Genomic DNA, 21,695 nt, shown 5'->3' with positions numbered 1-21,695 from the left:
TTCTACTTCAAGGCTCATTTCTGGAAGCAATGTCAGTCGCCATATTGGTTACTCCAGCAATACCATCAGATGTCTGCCTTAACGACTGAACCCTCTTTTGCAAATCATTTCAACCTAATAAGAGATTGTCCTTTGCTTCTTTATACCTGTCAGTATTTTTCTTGTCCAGTGGGTGGCATATTTTCATCAAAGTTGATGGCTATAGAAAGCTGTAGAAAAAGACATTACTCTGGAAATTTTATCCTTCTTGGACTTTCACAGGATTGATTTGAGCTTTGATGGTCTAATTGTAGCAGACATGACTTATGACAAGCATGTGTCATTTTCATTTCTTTTTGCAAACAGTGGTTGGTAGGTTCTAGACATTAAGTTTTATACCTTAAATTCCTTCGTTTATAGGAATTCTAACACTGCAGTTTTAAACAAAATGTTTCACAGCTACAAAAGCATATGGAAACTATATATGATAGATACATAGATAGCTATAGTTTTAAATATATAACATTTATTTATGGTTGCCATTTTTCCAAAATGGAAGAAAAACTCAAGGGAAAAATTAGGTATTTTTGAAATATCTCTTCCTTAATAGATGAACCAATTTTCAGTTGATCTGGAATTATTTCTATAAAACCTCCTAAAATAAACAGATTATATTTTCAGTAACTTAAGCTCTATCTCTATTTTATTTCAGCCGTATGAAGTATAGTATACACATTCACATCAGGGCACTTGATTTTTGCATGCATGGACTCCACTCCACTAAATGCAATTAAATTTAGAGTCAAATTCATTTTAAATACCTCCCCTGCCTAAAATCTGCTTTCAGAAAACCTTCCATATTTTTATATATTATGATAGATATATTGTGACTTAATATTGTAAATGTTGTCCAACTACCCAGGTGGCCTATAATTATAAAAGGATACGAAAAGGGATCAATCTTTGCTTTTAATATCATTAGAATATTTAAATATTTTGAAATCAAGATACCATATCAAATAACTTTCTTTTATTCAACTCTTATCTGAGTTTCCAAATCTGAAAAATCAAGAAAACCACTAAAAATTATAAATACAGATACAAATATCAGTCTTAATACTTTTATTGGCTTTTTCTTATTTTCAAAATGCACATTCTTACTTGCTTTTTAAATAAAAACTATACATTTAACAAGTCTTAAGGAACACTATAATGTGGTAGGATTTGGACCATATCATTTTCCCATTTGGACTATGTTTCTCACTAATTTGCTCTAATAAGTCTGATCATTTGTCTTTCCACTTTATTTTCCCCCTCTTGAGGTACCTTGGTCTAATGTAATTTTCATTTTTCACAATGTTGCTGAAAGGTTTATTTCTTTTTTCTAGTCACTGATATAGAGGAGTGTATTTAATCCTAATTGTAATTCCATTAACATTTTAGGAGCCAGCCTGTTCAGAATGAGGTACTACAAAATCTCTGGAGCATCCTGTACTTGAAAGAAGTGTTACCATCCATTAAAGTATATGTTGCTTTCCACATTTATAAACTTTAAGGCATTGGAACTAATGTCGTCTTTTTATTCTATTCAACATTTTAAATATATGTAGGTCTTAGTATACCAAAGCCCTTGTTTTTAATCTCCAAAATCATGATGAAGTTTCAGAATATTTTCATCTCAAAATATTTTCTGCTTTTTTAAAATTTGGGTTTATGGAAGTATAATTTACATAGAGTAATAATATTTCCTCTTTTCAGTGTACAATTCTAAGAGTTTTAATTGTCACATACAATCACATGATCATCACCATTATCAAGATACAGGAGTTCCAACACCCCCAAAATTTCTTCATGCCTAGTAGTCAACTCGTCCCCACCTCTAGCTTCTGGCAACTTTGATCTATTTTCTATTCCTATTATTTTGCCTTTCCCAGGGTGTCATATAAATGAAATAATCATGGAGTTTGGCTTCTTTCACTCAAGCAACACCCATTTGAGATTCATCCACGTCATCACATGTATGAGTAGTTTCTTCCTTTTTATTGCCAAGCAGTATTCCATTGTATACATGTACTTCCATTTAATTATTCTTTCACAGTTGAAGGCTATTTTAATTGTTTCCAGTTTGTGGTGATTATGAATAGAGCTGCTATAAGTATTTGCATACCATTTTTGTATGAATATGTGTTTTTATTTATCTTGGACAAATAGCTAGAAGTAGATAAGGGAATCTTAAGATAAGGGTATGTTTAACTTTATAGAAAACTGTTATCCTGTTTTCAAAAATGGCTGTGCCATTTGGCATTCCCACCAGCAATGTACAAGAGTGTAGTTGGTCAACATTCTTGCCCATACTAGGTGTTGTCAATTTTTTTTAAAAATCTAGACATGTTAAAAGAGTGTAGATGTATCTAATGATGGTTTTAATTTGAATTTTCATAGTGACTAATGATATTGAGTATCTTTGATGATGAGTATCTTTTCATATTTGCCACCCATAGATCTTCCCATGCCTATTCAAAGAGTTTATTCAATTTTTAATTGGATTGTTTTCTTACTATTGACTTTTGAAAGTTCTTTATATATTCCGGATATGAAGCTGATATTTATCAGATACATGTTTTGCAAACATTTTCTCCCAGTCAAATTGTATTTTCATTTTCTTAGCAAAGTTTTCCTAAGAGTTGGTGTCTACTTTTTTTAACTACATTTTAAACTACCCTCCTCTCTCAGTTTCGAAACCCTGATATTAACAAATTTGCATTAATTTTTAATGAACAAATTATATAACTCTTGGAATTGGAGGGGTCTCAAAGAAAATGGACTCTAAAGATAGCACAGCTCTGTATAATATTTACTCGAATAATATAGCAATCAAGAATTCTCTTGGCTGAAAGTAGCAGAAAATCCAACTTCAGTGGCTTAAACAAATAAGACTATTTTTCTTCATTACAAGTTGAGAGATAAAGGCAGCTGCTTACAGTGTTTCAGGAGCTCCATGTAATCGGACCAGGTATCTATACTTTTTCATGGCCTTTCTCTTGCAGTGGTAGGCTGGTACTACAGCTGATCATATTCACACTCAGGACAAGAAGTAGAGAAGGAAAAAAGGATAGCGCTTATACCAAGAGAACAACACTTTCCCAGAATCCTCTCACCTACTTCCAGTTAAATTCTTACCGGACAGAACTGGGTCCTATGGTGAGGCAATGCAGGGAGGAGGAGGTTGAGAATGGGAGCTAGGGAAGGTGAGCCTGCCCAGTATCTGCCTCACACAGCAATTTCAAAATAACACCAAAGTACAAAAGACAGTAAAACTGTAAGAGCAGAAGACAGAACAATCAAAATCTAATTTCGAATTCAAGGTGTTTTCCACATTTGCTAGCCAAGCAGCTAAATTCTAAAGGCATAGTTTCAATTGCATCTTAGGAATGCACATAATAAAAATATAATAATAATAATAGATATATAGTAGCTATTATCATAAGAATTTAATAAGAATCATGGGTTATGGTTTATGAAGCCACATATTTTATCCTTTTTGACTGCCTCTTGAAGATAGGGTTTTATGTAGATGCATAGATAGTAGGTCACTTAAAGTTACAAAGAAAAGAGACCCAGGATGAGAAACTCATGATATAGATTTGTCAGCCCTTACCTACCTCTCTGTACCAATCAGAGTTCTCAAGACCAAGAAGAATGATTCAATGTAAAGTGTATATTTTGATATGGTCTACGTAACCTGTGTATAAATGAAAGCTCAAAAGCAAAAATCCTATCGCAGTAGAATTTTACCTGTTCAGCTTAACATATCTAAGTGGTAATTCTGTTATAAACTTGGTAAATAAATTGGAGTAAAAGAGAAGCTTTTACTTCATTTGTACTTGCTATTCTCTCAGTGATGGAATTTCCATCCAGAAAAAGTAGTCTATTTGCTTGTTAATATAAAGTAAGAGTAAATCTTTTATTTAAAAAATTTTAAATTTACAGTGAAAGTTAACGTTCATTTGAAGTTTTAGAAGGAGCCATTAATTTTTTTTTCCTTCATATTTTGGCCCAGTGACTAGAGTAACTCTTAAATGATTGTTAGCTGAATGAATGACTAAACGCACTTTCTGAATCAACTGACAGCAACCCCATCACCTTAATTGAATTGATCCATATTTGTAAATTTTCAATAGCTTGGAGTAAGTTCCAGATACTCAAAACGCTATTGAATCTGTGAGACTTATTCAAAGTTAGTAAATTACTAATATAAAAATGTAAGCTAAAACCTGTACAAGAGTTTCTAGAAATTATTTTACTTTCAGTAGGAATTAAACCCATCTTACCTAAATGGAATGGGGTTAGAAATGCTGTAGCTGAAATTGTCCAGAAATTTGGAGACCCAACTGATCCTGGAAGCTGTAAGCCCCACTGTCCCTTGTTGAAGCTCATGCAACCATTTTCTGTTTTCCCTTTAAGAATTCTCTCAGGGCAGTGGCGTCTGGGTGGCTCAGTCATTAAGCGTCTGCCTTCGGCTCAGGTCATGATCCCAGGGTCCTGGGATCGAGCCCCGCATCGGGCTCCCTGCTCAGTGGGAGGCCTGCTTCTCCCTCTCCCACTCCCCCTGCTTGTGTTCCTGCTCTCGCTATGTCTCTCTCTGTCAAATAAATAAAATCTTTAAAAAAAAAAAAAAAAGAATTCTCTCAGGGCATCTGGTAAAATATTTTAGTTTTCTATAACAACTTCCTTCAAAGTTTTACAAATATCTGTACAATTGTCTTTAAAAAGTAAGCTAAGTAGGGATACATTGGGTCCCCAGAAAATGATGAACTGAGTAACTTTCATAAGGCAACATAACTAATGGAAATAGAACTAATATCTCCCAGTTTTGACTTGACTCTCTAACTAGACCACGTCAGCCAGTGTTTAAAGACCAACTGATAAGAATCTGTGGTGCTTTACAGGAGAAAAGAGTGACAATAATATTTGACTTCTTTTCTTTGAATCTTAGTATATTACAATCATAAAAGTCAATTAAAAATGCTATTTCACTTTCATTTGGAGTGATGAATTTGTTAGTTTCCGAATTGTATTATACATTTGCAGCTACCATTTGTATAATGGTAGGCATCATATTAAACCTAGACGGCTTTATTCAAAATATAAATAAATACTGGTGATATCTCCACGTTTTTGTTTCCCCAATGCTGCCAAAATAATAGTAGTCTGATGCTGTCTTAATAAGAAAGCCTTGTGTGGTTGAAAGAGAAAAGATTTTAGAGGCAATTACATCTGAATCTCTGCACCAAATCTGCCGTTACCTGCGTGGTCACAGGCATGTTACGGTCTCTGTGGCCGGTTCCTTGTGTGTAGAATCCCTGAATCATAAGCTGTGAGCATCGAATGAACTTACAGATATCAAATGCTTAGCATTACACTTGGCCTAGAGCAAGTCCTCTTTAAATGCTCACCAGAATCATGATTATTTACTCCAAAAGATATTTGTTGAACAAGACCCTTTTATTTATTTATAAGATCTTTTACCCAGTGCTACACAAGTGCCTTTTTATGGCCTACTAATTATTATGTATAAGAAGAAATGATATAGCATGATTTCTTAGTTCTGGGTTTTTCAATCTCAAGACTATTGACGTTTTGGCAGATGGTTCTTTGTTATGGGGAGCTAATCTGAGCTTTGTAGGGTATTTAGCAGCTTCTCGGTCTTCTAATAATAGATGCCAGTAGCACCATTCCCCTCCCCATTTGTGACAACCCAGAATGTCTCCAGACATTGCCAAATAAATGTCTCCTAGGGTGCAAAAACAACCCCAGCTGAGAACGACAGTCTTCCATCAATTCTCTGTAAAATGTGTTCATGGACTACCAGTCCTAGGAGATTCTTCCCAGAAGATCCCAGTGTCAAATAAGTTGGGAAACATTGAATATTAATAATAATAGTAATAATAATAGCTGTTTTTAAAATAAACTTATTACATGCTGCAAACTGTTGTAAACTTATTTAATCCTCTTAACAGACCTAGAAGTTAGTTACAACTCTAAGACTTATTTTTCAAGTGAGAAAATTGAACCCCAGTGAAATCAAGTAACCAACCCAGAACATACAATGCATACGTGATGTCTGCAGGACCTGTGTGTTATCTATACATACTGCGGCCTCTTGCATACTCCACTTTTTAATTCACAATTCAAATTGCAATGTTAAAGATAATTATTCTTAACTTTTTATTTACTTTATTTTACGAACTTACAAAATTAGCATTTGCTTTCATCAATTTCATCATCCTAATTGTTGGCTAATGATTGTCCTCATAAACATCCTTGGATGCAAGCAAAGATAGCACTTTCCCTGGAAAAGATCACCAGAATGACCCCAGACAAATTCAAATGGTTCAAAACCGAGGAGGGAGGGAGAGATTTCTCTGCTTGCAGGAGGCCAAGAACAAGGAACAGAGAAAATGATAATTGGGTCTTTTAGTATCATGTTAAACAGGGATAAATGAGAGTCTGGCAGGTGAAAGGGCATTCCAAACAGAGCAAAGGTCTAGGCAGTTAGGAAGGTGTATATGTTTGGGGAACAGTGAGGGTGGAGGAAAACAACTAGGGAAATGAAATTAGAGAAAAACCTGGGTTGTGCATTATTGTCACTGGTTTGACTCCTGTAGGCATTTGACTTTGCAACCTTTACTCTAACAGTTGTAGACAGCCAGAAGCACAGTAGTGACATGGTCAGGTAGGTCCTTGACAATGATAACTAAAGTCAATAGTGTTTGGTGGTGGGAGACCCAGTGAAGACACTGATGCAGAGTTTTGAGCAAGAGATATAATGAGTTAAAATAGAACGAAGGAGGGGCACCTGGGTGGTTCAGTGGGTTAAGCTTCTACCTTCGGCTCAGGTCACAATCCTGGAGTCCTGAGATGGGGATCGAGCCCCACTAGAGCTCTCTGCTTAGCGGGGAGCCTGCTTCTCCCTCTGCCCCTCACCTCTGACCCCTCACCCCGTTCGTGCCCGCTCTCTCTCGCTCTCTCTCGCAAATAAATAAAAATATTTTTAAAAAAAGATAGAATGAAGGGATCAGATTTAAGAGAGATTATTAACAAGAGAAGCAGAGTAAGGAGAATCTTGCTCTTAAATGGGCTGTAAGATCAAGTAAGTGGAATTAATTTGTGGAAGAGATAGCTCTACAAAACAAAGTGATGCACTTTCAAGGAAATAACGTGTCAACATGTTAAGCAGCTCTGCTGGTAACCTGGAGAATTTGCATTAACCAGTCCTGGGGTGCGCAAATGCTTTCCTGGAAAACTATTCCCTTCCCATTCAGATTGCTCACCAAAATTGTATACCCCAGTTATTTAGTGAAGTATAAAGCTAAATGGTAGATTCTGAATGGTGTCCCTACCTTCCTAGTCCAGGCCACTTTGTCTTTTTCCTTCTAAACATGCCACTTGGGAAAGATGAGTCAGCATTAATGGAAATTCAACCAAATGTATTTGAGAAATGATGAGCCAGCTAAGAAATGTCGGGAAGAGATCCATCTGAGACACTCAAAGAGCGATTGTTGAATGGATGCATTAATCACATTCTGAATTCACTTTAGTAACTTTTTACTTAAGTGTGGAAAATAATATTAATTTTCTACTTCATCTTTTACTGAATAGCTAATGGGTCACTCTCAAAAAATACCCCAACAAAATTCCAAATGGACTTTTACCTCTACACATCATACAATTGATTTTTACAATTTATTATTTAAAGCTTTAAAATGGGCATAAAGTCTAACATATTTAACCTTGTTAGTTTTTTTCTAAATATTGTCTTCAGGGGCGCCTGGGTGACTCAGTCGTTAAGCGTCTGCCTCCGGGTCAGGTCATGATCCCAGGTCCTGGGATCGAGCCCCATATCGGGCTCCCTGCTCAGCGGGAAGCCTGCTTCTCCCTCTCCCACTCCCCCTGCTTGTGTTCCCTCTCTTGCTCTCTCTCTCTCTCTGTCAAATAAATAAATAAAATACTTAAAAATAAATAAATAAATAAATAACGTCTTCAAACTATCCTTTAAGAGTTATTCTCTATACTTAAGTTTATTTATGATGAAGCAATTTATTTTGCACTGATATACAGATTTTATAATCCCATCCCTGACAGTTAGAAGGAAAGCATTTTTTTCTACTACATTCCAACAATTTTCATAGTTTTGTCTAAAATCATAATTAATAATAATACCTGTTATTTAAGGAGAGCTCATTAAGTGCCAGGGGTCTTGAAAGTATTATTTCAAGTAAAAAAACATAATAAATATTCTTCACCCATTTCTCAGATGGGCAAAAAGAGGGTCAAAGTGGTAAAGTGGTTCAATCAGGACCTCGTAGTTCCCCAGTTAGACTGCAAGTCTCAAACTTTGGTCCATTAGTCAGCGAAAACTGTGTGCTTTGTACAATATCATTCTGAGTCCAGATTTTACTTCTATTCTTTTTATTTCATTTAAATGTTAACATGAACCCATAGCTGATATGTTGCTCTCTGTTACTAGTTCTAAGAATCTCTTGCTTTACTTATCCCTGCCCCTGAATACCATTTATCTCCTATATTTATGAATTATGAATGTCTCATGAATGGTAACATACCTTACAACATGCAAGGAAAAGATATTGTTATCCCAGTTTTGTGGAATATTAATTTAGGAAACTATTTTTTAAAGATTTTATTTATTTATTTGAGAGAAAGAGAGTGGGTGGGGAGAGGGGAGGAGCAAAGGGAGAGGGACAAGCGACTCTGTGTTGAGCTCTATCTCTATCTCCCTGCTATCACGACCTGAGCAGAAACCAAGAGTCGGATGCTCAACTGACTGAGTCACCCCAGCGCCCTGAAAACTATTTTTAAAGTGTTACTTAGGGGCGCCTGGGTGGTTCTGTCTCTCTCTCTGTCGAATAAATAAATAAAATCTTTAAAAAAAAAGAATTAAAGTGTTACTTAGATTCAGGAAGTTATATATAATATATTATATATATAATTTTATCACATATTTGAGAGACAGAGCTTTATGAAATGGTAAAAAATCTTACTGACAAAGTAGTTTTTATAAAACCAAATATACAAGTTTTTATATTTGATGAACATGGATACCCAAATAATAAAAGTGTTTGCCTTCTCTGCCACAACCATCCCCCACCAAAAAAAAATAGGAGGGATCTTTGGTCCTAATCACCGGGATAATTTATCCAGACCTATTTCACCTTGTGACCGAGAACCTGTGTTTTACAATGAAAATATTTCATCCTTTCTGCAGTGAAAGAATTGATATTCCTAATGTTCTTACGCATTCCTTTCTTTTCTTTGTGAACATTCTAGGTGTATCAATATATGCATGAAACGATAACTGTTAATGGCTGTCCTGAATTCCGTGCCAGGGCCACAGCAAAGGTAAGGCTTGAGTAACTTTGAAAATATACTTGACCCCAGTGACCTAGTAATTGACTGTGCGCGTGTGTGTTTCAGGTATTCTCGTGTGTACACTGTAAGAGAATTTAGACATCAGTGGCAGCCCAGAGTCTAGAACCAGTACTACTTCCCAGGTAAAAATCCTAATGGAAAATTGAACGTTTCTGCTGCTTCTGTAGCTTAAGAAAGGAGAATGATTTCATTAAACTCACTAAACGTCCATTTGGCACAAGCAAATCTACTGGTTCATTGTATGAAATAATACGTGGTTTTCTGACACAGGCCTCTGATCCAAAAGAAATTGTTCCCTGTTCAGTGCATGAAGATTTATTTGCACAAGTCCAAAGATTTGACTTGAGTCAGACATGAAGGGAACTCACCTGAGACCCACTGACACAGGATTCTTCCTTGTCTTCAGCAGAGCAGTGGGTAGCTTGCTGAAAGAATGTGACATTGACCTAAAGGGAAAGCCGGTCACCTTTTGTAGTAGTTACCACATTCGTTCTTTAAAGACTCAAATCCAGAGATTGCAGAGAAATCTAACGGAAATCTTACACTAACAGAAATCTTATAACGATGGGATCATGAAATTATCTGGAAAATAGACCATTAGGAAATAATAGTTTTAAACTTTAAACTAAGATCACTTATGTAGTTCTCATTTTACAAACACAGAAGTGTTCTAATAGACGCACAACGACTTGCTTTGTTAAAAGCTCTTCTCTTTCTAATAATGTATAAGAAACAAGAACTGTTGAAAATAATCAGCATTTTCCATTTAATTCTTTTGTGTTATATCACCTCGTTTGGTTTCTCTCTTGATTTTTTAGTTGTCATTCTGTAACTGAACACTGTAGATTTGTAAGTTGTTTTGTTTTGTTTTTTTTAACCCAGGCAAAAGGAGGTTGTTATTATCATTACATCATGCTTTGCTTGTACTGAAGTGGAACACACACAGAAAAATGATCCCTACATGGTTTAATTAAGGGGAAAGTGAATTATGTAGTGTTTTACCATTCTCATTTCTTATTCATGTAGAACAGCAGGATAGCAGCATAATGTTGCAATAGCACAATATTTTCTGGTTGTTTCTGGGCTGTCTGCATTGCATCCATGTCAGCCATTAAAATCTATGCATGACGACAAGGTTTGCATGAGCAAATGCATGTAGCTAAAAACAAGCCATTATTTCCATATCATTCACTAAATTTCACTAAATGCAGACAGTAGCATAATGCTCAATTGATGTGATAATGTTGTGTGTGGAAAAGAATGTACACTAGTTGGCAATCAATATTTTCACAGTGTTGAGTAAATCACTTTATGGTAGGCATCTAATCAACTGTGGTTAAGGCAGGTTAATGGAAGTGGAAAATAAGAAGCAGGCAGAGAATCTTTTCTTGATAGAAACTACTTCAATGCTGTTCTTTTCTTTCCATGAGGGGTGGGAACTAATGGTAAGTTGTGTTTTCAACTTATTTTTAAAAATTAATATATGAATCTTAAAACGATGTCCATATTAAATGAAATTTTGTACACGTAGGTATAGAACCATAGGCTGCTCATTTTGCCCACGACGCCATAGGAGTTGAAATATTAATGTAAAATGTAGGGGAAAACATCCTTACCAGATAAGAGGACTTCTCATAATAATGCAAAATATTGATGTGAAATAATAATCATCTGTTTGAATTTATTACTTGTTTTAGCTTTTATTTTCCTTCAGGTATCCTCAGTCAAAAAAAAAAAAAAAAACAAAAAACCCTAAAAACTAAATTTGCGAAGCCAGTGGTCTGGCAATGGCAAGATTATATACGTATCCGCCAGAGTTTATACATATAAGTGCTTCTAAGGACATTGGATAAATATTCATGAACGTTTATGTGCAAGCACCGGGGTAGACTGTGTGTCATACAAAGAATCGAATTACATCATCTCTGCCCTTCGGGTGCTCACGGTCAACACATACACGGAATAGTTAGAGCATACGTACCGTAAGGATGTAGTCTGTGGACCAGAGCTATTTCGGAGTCCAAGAAAAGGAGGAATTACAGCTGCCTCAGGTAACTGGGACAGAGTTTTATGAAGAAGGGAAATTTGTATCATAATGGATAAATTCTAGAAAGCCGGAAATAGCCAGGCAGGGCTTTGCCAAGGAACGGAATCATAGATGACATTTAAATGAAGCTAGCACCCTCCCCACTGTGTTCTTTTTTTCACAGGAGAATGCTATAAAAATAAGAGGAGTTGCCCGATCCTACCCACTGCAAAGCATACGATGGGCCTTATTTCCCTCATTTTATTACCAAATGACCATCTTTTCTTTCAGGCAACAGTTGCAGCTTTTGCAGCTAGTGAAGGCCACTCCCACCCTCGGGTAGTCGAACTGCCAAAGACTGATGAAGGCCTTGGTTTTAACGTGATGGGAGGAAAGGAGCAAAATTCCCCCATTTATATCTCTCGCATCATTCCTGGAGGGGTGGCTGAAAGACACGGAGGCCTCAAAAGGGGAGACCAGCTGCTATCAGTGAACGGAGTGGTATGTTCATAAAATAACCAGAGCTTTTCTCCCCTAAGCACATTCCCCCCCACTGCTGTTACTAAAGTCAACGCTGAAATCCTAGAACAAATCAGAATTTTGTGTCTAAACAGCTTCCTCAGCATTGATGGACAATAAACCTACAAAAAGCAGTCATTTTATAGTTTTTGTGTCTCGTTTCATCTGTTTGGGGATGATAAGTATGAACTAGTTAGAAAACCATCCCACAAAATCATCCCAACTAGTAGAATTTTCCCCCCATATGATACTCTAATGGATTTAATGTTTAGAAGAACATAATAATTCCAAGGCACTTTTTATTCAAATTACTATAGAAAAATACACACATTTAAAAAATAAAGATAGAACTCCTCACCCTGTATTTTTTATTTTAATTAAAGAGGAAGGATGATTTTAATGGAAAAAGATAATGCCCAGCTAATTCCTTAATGTACAGCTATAATAAAAATATATTAGCCTCTTTCCCCAAAAAAGTTTGGTTATGTTATGTATTCATCCTATATATTTTCCTTTTGGCATGAAGTTAAGGTAGATTAAAATATATAACATTTTAAAGTAGAAGTATGGACATACTTTTTTTTTCATTCCCTTGTATTCTTCGGATGCTATTACCTCCTCATGTGATAAGGACTTGCTAAAGAAATAACTTTATCTGAAATGAATCATTTTCTCCCCCTAACTTCTACTTACATCAAAAATAATCGAAAAGCATAAATTTCAGAAGTTTAAATAAGAATAGACCAATGTTTACCTATGTATTCACCTAAGATCTTTTCCCTGAGAACTTAAGATTTTAATTAATCAACTAGATCTGGGTTATTTGTGACCATGTTGATCTCTGCTTAGAACACAACATCCAAAATAAAATGCATCTGGAATGTGATATTGGTAATTAGGGGGTAAATTCTTGTGTATTTGTATCTTGTATTTTGTTTATTCCTTTTTTTTTATTTTTGGCCTGACTAGTAGTTTTGTAGAACCCCAGACTACTTATTCAACTCTGCTGATCTCTGATGGCCATCAAAATCATCAATCCACGAATATTCTATATCACTTCAGCATTCCAATTCTAACATTACCATTTCATTTACTTCTTTCCATGTAACAATGCTTGAGATGAGCTTTCTTGTCGACCTTTAGGTTAACTATGACTGTTTCAAAGCATGTTTCAACTGATCATTTCAGAGCCCAACTTTCCAGTAGAGCTAGGTCATGCAATTATGTCACAAAGTAATCTATGCCTCAGTGTATGAATTTACTACAGTTTATCTGAATATATTGGGAAGATCTAAAGTATAGATTTTGAAAAAAATGAAAAGTACAAAAAAGAACCAAAAATACATTAATAGGAATTGTGACTATACATATAGCAACAATAAATGTCAATGAAATCAATTTACTGGGTGGTTGGTTGACTTTTAACTATCTGTCAAGGGAGCTAAAGAGCCTTTGTTTAACCATGTATTTGCAAGGAAACAGCTGTAGGCATTTCATAATCTCTCATCTTTTCCTTGCAATGACCATGTGACTTTATCTGGGTGGCTGCAGGGGGTATTGGAGAGTAGAATCAGATGCATCAGGCTCTATCACTCAATATTCATATGATTATAAGCTAACATCCTCTACATTTGAATTTCCTAGCCGGAATAAGGCGAATGGTAACGAAGGGCTCTGATGAAGATTAAAATGAGGCAAAGTGTCTTTTAAGAACTGTCCTGTGATAATTTGGTGACACACACCTTTGATAAGTAAGTGTGTTTACTGAAGAAGGTTGAAGAGGGTTAGCAGTAGCCCTATGATAGTTAATGCTCGCCTTGCTAAAAGTAAATCTTAAGGCAAGTTCTGCTACACATGCAGGCCTGTTTTATTTTATTTTTTTTAAGATTTTATTTATTTGAGAGAGAAAGAGAGAACACGCAGTGGGGAGGAGCAGAGGGGGAGAGAGAAATTCTAGTTCTCTGTCCATTCAGATGTTTCAGTCATTACGTGGGGAAAAAGGTTCACTTGAGGCAGATAAAATGACATTCCAGGGCCAGGATTTTGTTACCCTTACATTCAGTCTCAGACAACAAGAAATCCTATTAAACTGGCAGTTGGAAATATCAAACTTAGGCCACTAATCCTATGGTATGGGCTATGAGCCTCCTTAAGATTTTTGCATCCTGTTCATGCAAAGGTGGGGAATGGCTCCAAAAGTCTTTAATATTCCATGTATATTTAAAACTTTTAATTTTACCAGTTAAGTTCCATTTATCATGGTAGTTAATGAGTCACTAGTTTCACCAATTTTGAATCCATTTCTGACATATTTTTGCTAATAAGCAAAGCATCATTTGTTCAGTGAAATAGTATAATAAATGCTTTTATGGTGGCCAAGCTCTAGAATACTGCCTTTCTGATATAATTCTTACTGACCACCTGGTTTAAGCTCCTAAAATTGGGGTTTCAAATATTGCACATCCATATAATCAAACTACATATTATAAACTACATATTTTAAAGTTTTTAAAAGTAAGTTATATACATTTTAAGAGTGCCTAATATTGAACAGATGTTCATCAAGAGGTAGTTTTCATTCTATAGATGAGAAACTTCATGAGTTTCTCCTGGCCGTGCAAAGAGTAGTTAATCCCAGGCAAGAACCCTGGGCTTCTAACACCCAATCCAGAAGTCTTTTCAGTATAAATTTCAGTCAGATAGAAGTGCTTAATTAAAGAAAAAACAATAACCCTATAATGGAAGAGCTAAAAAAGAGAAAAGATTAGCAAATGATCAAATTATTTCTCTTTACACCTTAAAGTACCATTTGGGGAAATTACTGTGGAAGATTTTGAGAACATGTCATTATAAACTGAGAAAAAAAATTTAGAAAAAAGTGATCTGAAGGGCTGAAGCAAGCCTAAACTACTTCAGTACAAGTACTTTGGGGAACATTTCCTAAAGTCCTACTCAAAAAGTGAAGAAATTATTCCGTGGAATCTTTAAACATCTGAAAAGATATTTGAAAAGATGTCTTGATTATGTATGTTTGTTTCTATTCCCTGCCTCCTTTTAGAAAGGATATGTCATAATGTCTGGAAAAAAAAAAAAATATGTATATACAGAACCATTAACATGGCGTGTTAGGTAATAAAGTGGGATGATGGAAAGAAGGAAAAATCAATAAATAGAAATAAAGAAAAGGTACAGCAATTGAGCAAGTGATTTTCCGTTTCTCTCTTAGTGTCTTGGAAGACAAAACAGAAGGAAACTCATACCAGCTCAGCTATCATTGCAGGAAAAAAATTTTTTTTTCTAAACCTGAGCTCCAGAGAAATTTCCCATGGGATTCTTACAAATGAGACATCGAATCACCTAATACAGTTTTCTAGAAAATACATAGGCCTTTTGTGTAGGGCTATTTCTTATGTCAACCCTCAGTAAAAACAGAGCTGAGTGCTTAATTAAAATTTAACATTAACAGAAGGTCAAAATGTTACAGTTCGAATTTATAGCTTTTTAATGATCTCCTTTTTACCCTTCTATGCACAAGTATGTCTTCAGCAATTTTAAGAAAGGACTAAAGGACCATTTGTAAAGGGTGTAGCCAATGTGGAGCCGGCAGAGACAGTAAATAAATGTAGTGATAGAGTCCAGATACATATAAAAAAAATCTCGGTAGAATGGTAGAATAGGCCTGATTTAATGAGAATCTACATGAAGTCTTGCTCCTGTGCCCAGAAAACAACTATCTATGTGCAAAATCAGGGAGGAATGGCTAAACATCAAAACCTGAGAGGCAAAAAAAAAAAAAAAAAAGCTTGGGAATTTCAGTTGATTTCAAGAGGAATATGAGGGAAGTTGGGAAAAAAACCCACAAAAACATGTTAATGTGTCAGGGCATTAATACAAATACAGTGTACAGACATGGAAGGAGACCGGTCCAGCTCTGGAATGTGCTGTCCAGCTCACACCCCGTTGTGCTCCAGTCCTGGTTCCATCCTTGTGGAGAACAATTAAGTTCATCCAGAGATGAGCAGTCTTGTATCCGATGAAATGTTAAAGAAGGAAGGGAATTGTTTAGGATGTAGGCTCCATCTACTCTCTGTGTACACTACTAATGAGAGATTTTTCCCGAACAGAAAGATTAGAAATCTACTACAATATAATACTTTCTGTTTATTTAGTACTTTACAGTTTATGAACGGCATTTACGTGATATTCTCCCAATTGTTCCTCGGAACAGTCGAGCATGAAATGGGTAGGGCCAGAGTTTGTCTTCCCCCCGCCCCCACAGAAATGGATACACAGAAACCCACACTGAAATACACACACATGAACTGAATTCCAGCCTTTATTGTGATCATAACTGATGCTTACCAAATGTAATTATTAGTTATTTAAAAAGTCGATCCCAACGAAATCTGAATAAGTTCCATGGGATTGTGCCAACGTCAATTTTCTATTTTTAATATTAAACAATACTTTTACAAGATGTTAATATTGGGAGAAGCTGAGTCAGGGGTACATGGGACTTCCCTCTCTATTTCTTTTCAACTTCATCTGAATCTATAATCATTTCCTAATAATCTTTTTTAAACAGAGAAAGTTCAAAAGAATCAACTTGAAGTATGATATCCTACTGGTACTGATGGGAGAGAGGGCAGGTGGGAGGCAGACGGCAGAAGACAGAAAGATAAAGTAAAAGCCCAAGAACTTTAAAAATATGGCACCGCGAGAAGAGTTCTTCATTAGCCTCTGAAATGCATGCGTGTTTTTAGAGCATCATTGGTGGGAAGATTGCAGTTAAATTTGCCCAGCTCTGTAGTTAATCCTAAATAAAGCTGTTGATACGGTGTACGCACAGTGCTAATTGATTTTTAAGCATAACAGATGAATGAGTAAAAGTTTAGGGATGGAACAGAATAAATTGTTTTCCTGGAATTTGGCTTTTTTCCCATTTTATAAATACCTATGCCAAGTTAAGGGTGAGTACTCACAGTCTAAATTACTTATGCAGAAATGCTGTCGGGTGTGGAATGAGGACGACACAAAAATTAGAATTCCTTAGATTTGAGCTCTGTGGAGCTACGGCATCCCAGAAGGGAAATCTGTATGGAAATCTCATTTACCTGTTATCTGAACAAAGAGAAAACAAAAATAAAGTGATTTTTTAAAAATTACTATGAAATAAGATTTCTAGGAAATTTAATTTAATTTAATTTAATTTAATTTAAATTTTTCTGTGAAAATTTAAGCTCCGCATCAGAATGTGTGCCCACTGAGAGCAGTAATTTTTGTTCATTGCCTTACCTTCAGCCTTGGAACAGTCCCTGTAGGTAGCCAAGGCTCCATATAGAATTGTTGAACTCCAGACACCATTGTAAGCACTTTCCATAATGAATTTGTTATTTCCCCATAATGATCTTTTGTGGTAGGTGCTATTATTAGTACTCTCATTTTCAAAATGGGGAAACTGAGGAAGAAAGTAATCAAGGAACTTCCCCTCGGGCACCTGGGTGGCTCAGTCGGTTAAGCGACTGCCCTCGGCTGGGGTCATGATCTCAGGGTCCTGGGATCAAGCCCCGCATCAGGCTCCCTGCTCTGCGGGAAGCCTGCTTCTCCCTCTCCCACTCCCCCTGCTCGTGTTCCCTCTCGCTGTGTCTCTCTCCGTCAAACAAATAAATAAAATCTTAAAAAAAAAAAAAAAAAAAGGAACTTCCCCAAGGTCATACAGCTACTGAATGATAGAGCTGGACATTCTAACTCAGGCAGTCTGGCCTTATTCATTGTAATGTAAAGGTAAATAGATTTCTCAGCCATTAATAAAGTAGTATTTTTATCCATCTGTAGAAAAGATCAAGGAATCTTAACCTTTATGGGTTTACGTAAGTGCATTATTGGTGGGAAAAGGGTCTGTCCTTTTTTTCTCACATTCTCACAAGGGACTTTGACCTTTCGAAAGTTAAGAACCGTTCCTAAAAATAGTAATGTTTTGGAAAAGGATGCGTTTACTTGAATTCAGGTGGCTCCGAATACGGAAGGGGCCTGAAGAGCTTGGTTTGGATGTATTGAGCTGTTCCATACCTGCCTCACCCCTCCCTCCGCTCCGTGCCAGACACAGAAATTTCAGAGGCCACCGCGTGGCCGGACCAGCCAGGTACAGCCCGGATTGATGCGCGGCCCCTGCCCGTGTCCGCTCGCCTGTCAGAGGGGAGCAGGCGGAGACCTCAGACGGGGCAGGCAGGGAGGCAGAGCCTCAGTCTTCATTTTCCCTACGCGCCTGGCGTGAGGGTCCCCAGCTCCGTTCTCGGCCCCGGGGCCTCGAGGAAAGCTATTCTCCTCACATCTCCTCTCTGCCTGGGACTCGTTTCCAGATTCTTCACCTTTCTCGGCAGCTGAGTGGAGGATTGTTTCGGTTATAATTAAATAGGAGTGCAAGCTGGAATTTCAGTCAAGTACTGGAAGTTTTTGTTCTCTGGATGACTTCCTGTGACACTGCACTCACAGCTATGAAGGAGCCACGAAAAATGCAACTGTGTTGTTTTATCCCAGTCACCTTGGGAATGACACACACGCAAGGCGCCGTATCATCCGGTACCTGGCGACGCTGAGCAGGTGGTGGTCCGGTCCCCTTCACTGGGAGGTGGCTCGTGAGGCTGGCCTCCCCCATAGAAAGGTAACAATAGCTCACGGGCTACAGCTGCCGTATTCCCGCCCTGTGGTCTCAGCCTGCAGCAACGGGCACTGCGAATATTGCTTCTCAGATATTAGCAGCTAACCTGGAGCTTCGAGCATCCCCTGAGATTGTGCTGGTAAAACTGACTGAAAACGTATCGGTGCCAGGACACACTCACGGTTAGTCAGTAATGAAGGACAAATCTCTAGATGCTAGAAAGCCTTCCTACGCATGGGGTCAGACTGACCTAAATCTCTATTTAGATTGCTGATAATGGGTATTTGACCGTTCAGTGTAGTTGCTGGTGCAGTCTTTCTCAGAGTTATTTTTACCATGTGTTGTTTTTGTTTTCCTCATTTTGTGCTGCTATTTTAGCAACTTTTTTTCATTCATTCAACAGTTATCTGTAGAGCAAGTATTATGTGACAGCTGCTGAGCTAAGCCCCGGGTATAGATGGCGAACCAAATAAAAAAGGTTGTAACTCTCATGGAACTTTCTGCCTGGCAGAGAGTAAGAAAATGATACTGATAATAATAATAAGTATGTACACATAAATCTATATGTAACCGGTGATATATCTATCTATCACTTCTCGCAACCTAAAGGAAATCACCCTGATGATTGAGTTCAGTTCTGCACTGGCCAGGATAATGAGATTTTCACTCCAGATGTGGATTAGTTTCCTATGGCTGTTCCAACGAATTATCACGAACCTGATGGCTTAAACAGTAGAAAAGTGTTCTCTCATGGTTCTAGAGGCCAGAAGTCTGAAATCAGTTGAATGACCCAAAACCAAGGTGTGAGCAGGGCTGTGCTCCCTCCAGAGGCTCTCTCTAGAGCACAATCCTTTTCTCGTTTCTTCCAGCTTTAGTGGCTGCCTGCATTCCTTGACGTGTGGCTACCTCACTCAAGTCTCTGCCTTCTGTCTTCTGTGTCAAATCTTCTTCCACGTCCCTCGTATAAGGACACTTGTGGTTGCATTCAGGGCCCACCTAGATTGTGCAGGATAATCGCCTCATCTCAGGATTCTTAATTTAATTAAGAATCGGCAAAGAACCTTTTTCCACGTCAGGCAACATTTATAGGTTCCAGGGAATAAGACCACTGTGGGCCGTTATCCAGCCTTCTACAGTGTGCTAATGTCCTAAATCCAGAGGGCTTACACTTGTCCGGGACTATGGAATAGGACCAGTTGTCCACAGGCTGGGGGAAAATTGGTTTTCCACTGTCAGGCCAGCATGTGCTGAATCTTTTCCCACCTTACTCCTGTTCTTCCCCTCCCACTCTGGGAACTTTTCTCCTTTTACTTTTTGTCTGTACAGTTAATGAAGCCCTGCGGCCTCCTCTTTGCCTTTCTCCCAGCCCCAATTCTATCTCGTCTTTGGATGATGAAAAGCAATGCTGCCATTTCTTTCTGCTGTACAGCCAAAGGTTTTCAGCTATTTTTGAGTCTTTTTTTTTTTTTTTTAACCTGGGTGTGGATTGAAGGAAGCCAAGGGGTATGGGGGGGGGGAAACACATGAAAAACACAAATTTATACTTCCAGATATAAAACTGCCTTATAATTAAGCACTGTGACAAGTGTCAGAAAGAGAAAAGGAGAAGAAAACAAGGTGCTGTGTAAAAGAGTATGAGAAGCTACTTTTAATAGCGGTAGGGATAGTCTCGCTGAGACAGAGGGCAAGGGCAGAGCTTGTGGGGGGGCACCCAGAGAAGGAAGTCCGTGACTTGCCACGTGGGACTGGCTGAATATGAGCAGAGCGACTGCATCATGGAGAGTCAAGTAAGATGAGCTCAAGAGTTGGTTGGGAACCAGATGGGGCAGACTCTTACAGGTGCTACCAAAAAGGTTTTATTTCCTTTTATTTTAAGTGTGAGAGGAATCTTGATGTCCATCAATTCTGAAATCTGGTGATAGTCTAAGGATTTCTGATACCCTCTATGGCTATTCATTATGAAATGAAATGTATAATACTTTTTCACTGTTTAAGTATGGTATTGTTTTTTCTCTATTTACATTTTCTTTCTATACCCTTGTACCACTTGACTAAGATCTGGCACCTGAGAGCAACTTCAGAAACCATTTTCTGTCTTTCTATGTTACTTTTAATGGAAATTAGAAAACTGTTACTTTCTTGACAATTGATATTTTCAACATCTCAATTAAGACGTTAAAATTCAAGTTCTTATAGTTTCTGAGGAGCGTAAGGATATTCTAACCATAATATGATCATTTACTCTTTTTTTTTAAAGATTTTATTTATTTGGGAACGAGAGAGAGAAAGAGAGAGAGCACAAGCAGGGGGGAGGGGTAGAGGGAGAAGCAGACTTCCCACCGAGCAGGGAGCCCGATGTGGGACTCGATCCCAGGACCCTGGGATCATGACCTGAGCTGAAGGCAGATGCTTAACCAACTGAGCCACCAGGCGCCTGATCATTTACTCTTTGAAACTCTAATTCATCATGCATAATGCAGAAATGACAATACCTTTCTCGCAGGGCAGATGTGATTAAGAGAAAGTGTGTGAAAGTACCTGCCCACTAACATTAATTCTTATTAACTATTATTTATGTTAACTGTAAATGTAAATAACTTTCCTTTAAGACAGGCAAGAGTCCCTTTCCTATCTTAGAATTTTGCCTGCATATATATTTAAACTCTCATCTCAGACTAAGTCATTTCCTTTGCTCTCTGTTTGTCTTCAAGAGACAGTAAAAGTCCCCCATTGACCATCCTAAGTCCAGAGGCAGATGGATCCTATTCATTGGCTGGTATTGGCAAGTCATTGGATCTTTTGGTGTTCTTTCATCTTCAAAACTGATTTAAGGGCACCTGTCCTATCTACCTTGCCTAATAGCAATGAGGGTAAAGAGAGAATTAATAAATATGATAGCATTGGCAAAAAGAAGACTTTATCTTTCCACAAAACATGCACCATTATTGCTGTATGTTATTATCCAACAGCCTTTTTCTTCAAACTCCCAGATGGGTCTGTCTGTATTTCCTGTTGCTACAGAGTCTTAATTTGCAAATGCAGAAAATGGAAGTAATCATCCTT

The 21,695-nt window shown here is 37.3% G+C and overlaps 1 protein-coding gene across 1 annotated transcript in view; it reads left to right on the top strand.

The window, feature by feature from the left end:
- Positions 1 to 21,695, top strand: part of LIN7A (lin-7 cell polarity scaffold A) — a 119,452-nt gene that overhangs the window by 73,861 nt on the left and 23,896 nt on the right. The window contains exons 3-4 of the mRNA XM_036099029.2: positions 9,328 to 9,399; positions 11,747 to 11,956. Of these exons, the coding sequence (XP_035954922.1) occupies positions 9,328 to 9,399; positions 11,747 to 11,956 (282 nt within the window). The remainder of the gene's footprint in view (positions 1 to 9,327; positions 9,400 to 11,746; positions 11,957 to 21,695) is intronic.

Source organism: Halichoerus grypus, chromosome 6 (assembly GCF_964656455.1).
Source record: "Halichoerus grypus chromosome 6, mHalGry1.hap1.1, whole genome shotgun sequence".
NCBI lineage: Eukaryota > Metazoa > Chordata > Mammalia > Carnivora > Phocidae > Halichoerus > Halichoerus grypus.
The sequence above is the reverse complement of the archived record's forward strand: the minus strand, read 5'-3'. Positions and strand labels throughout refer to the sequence as shown.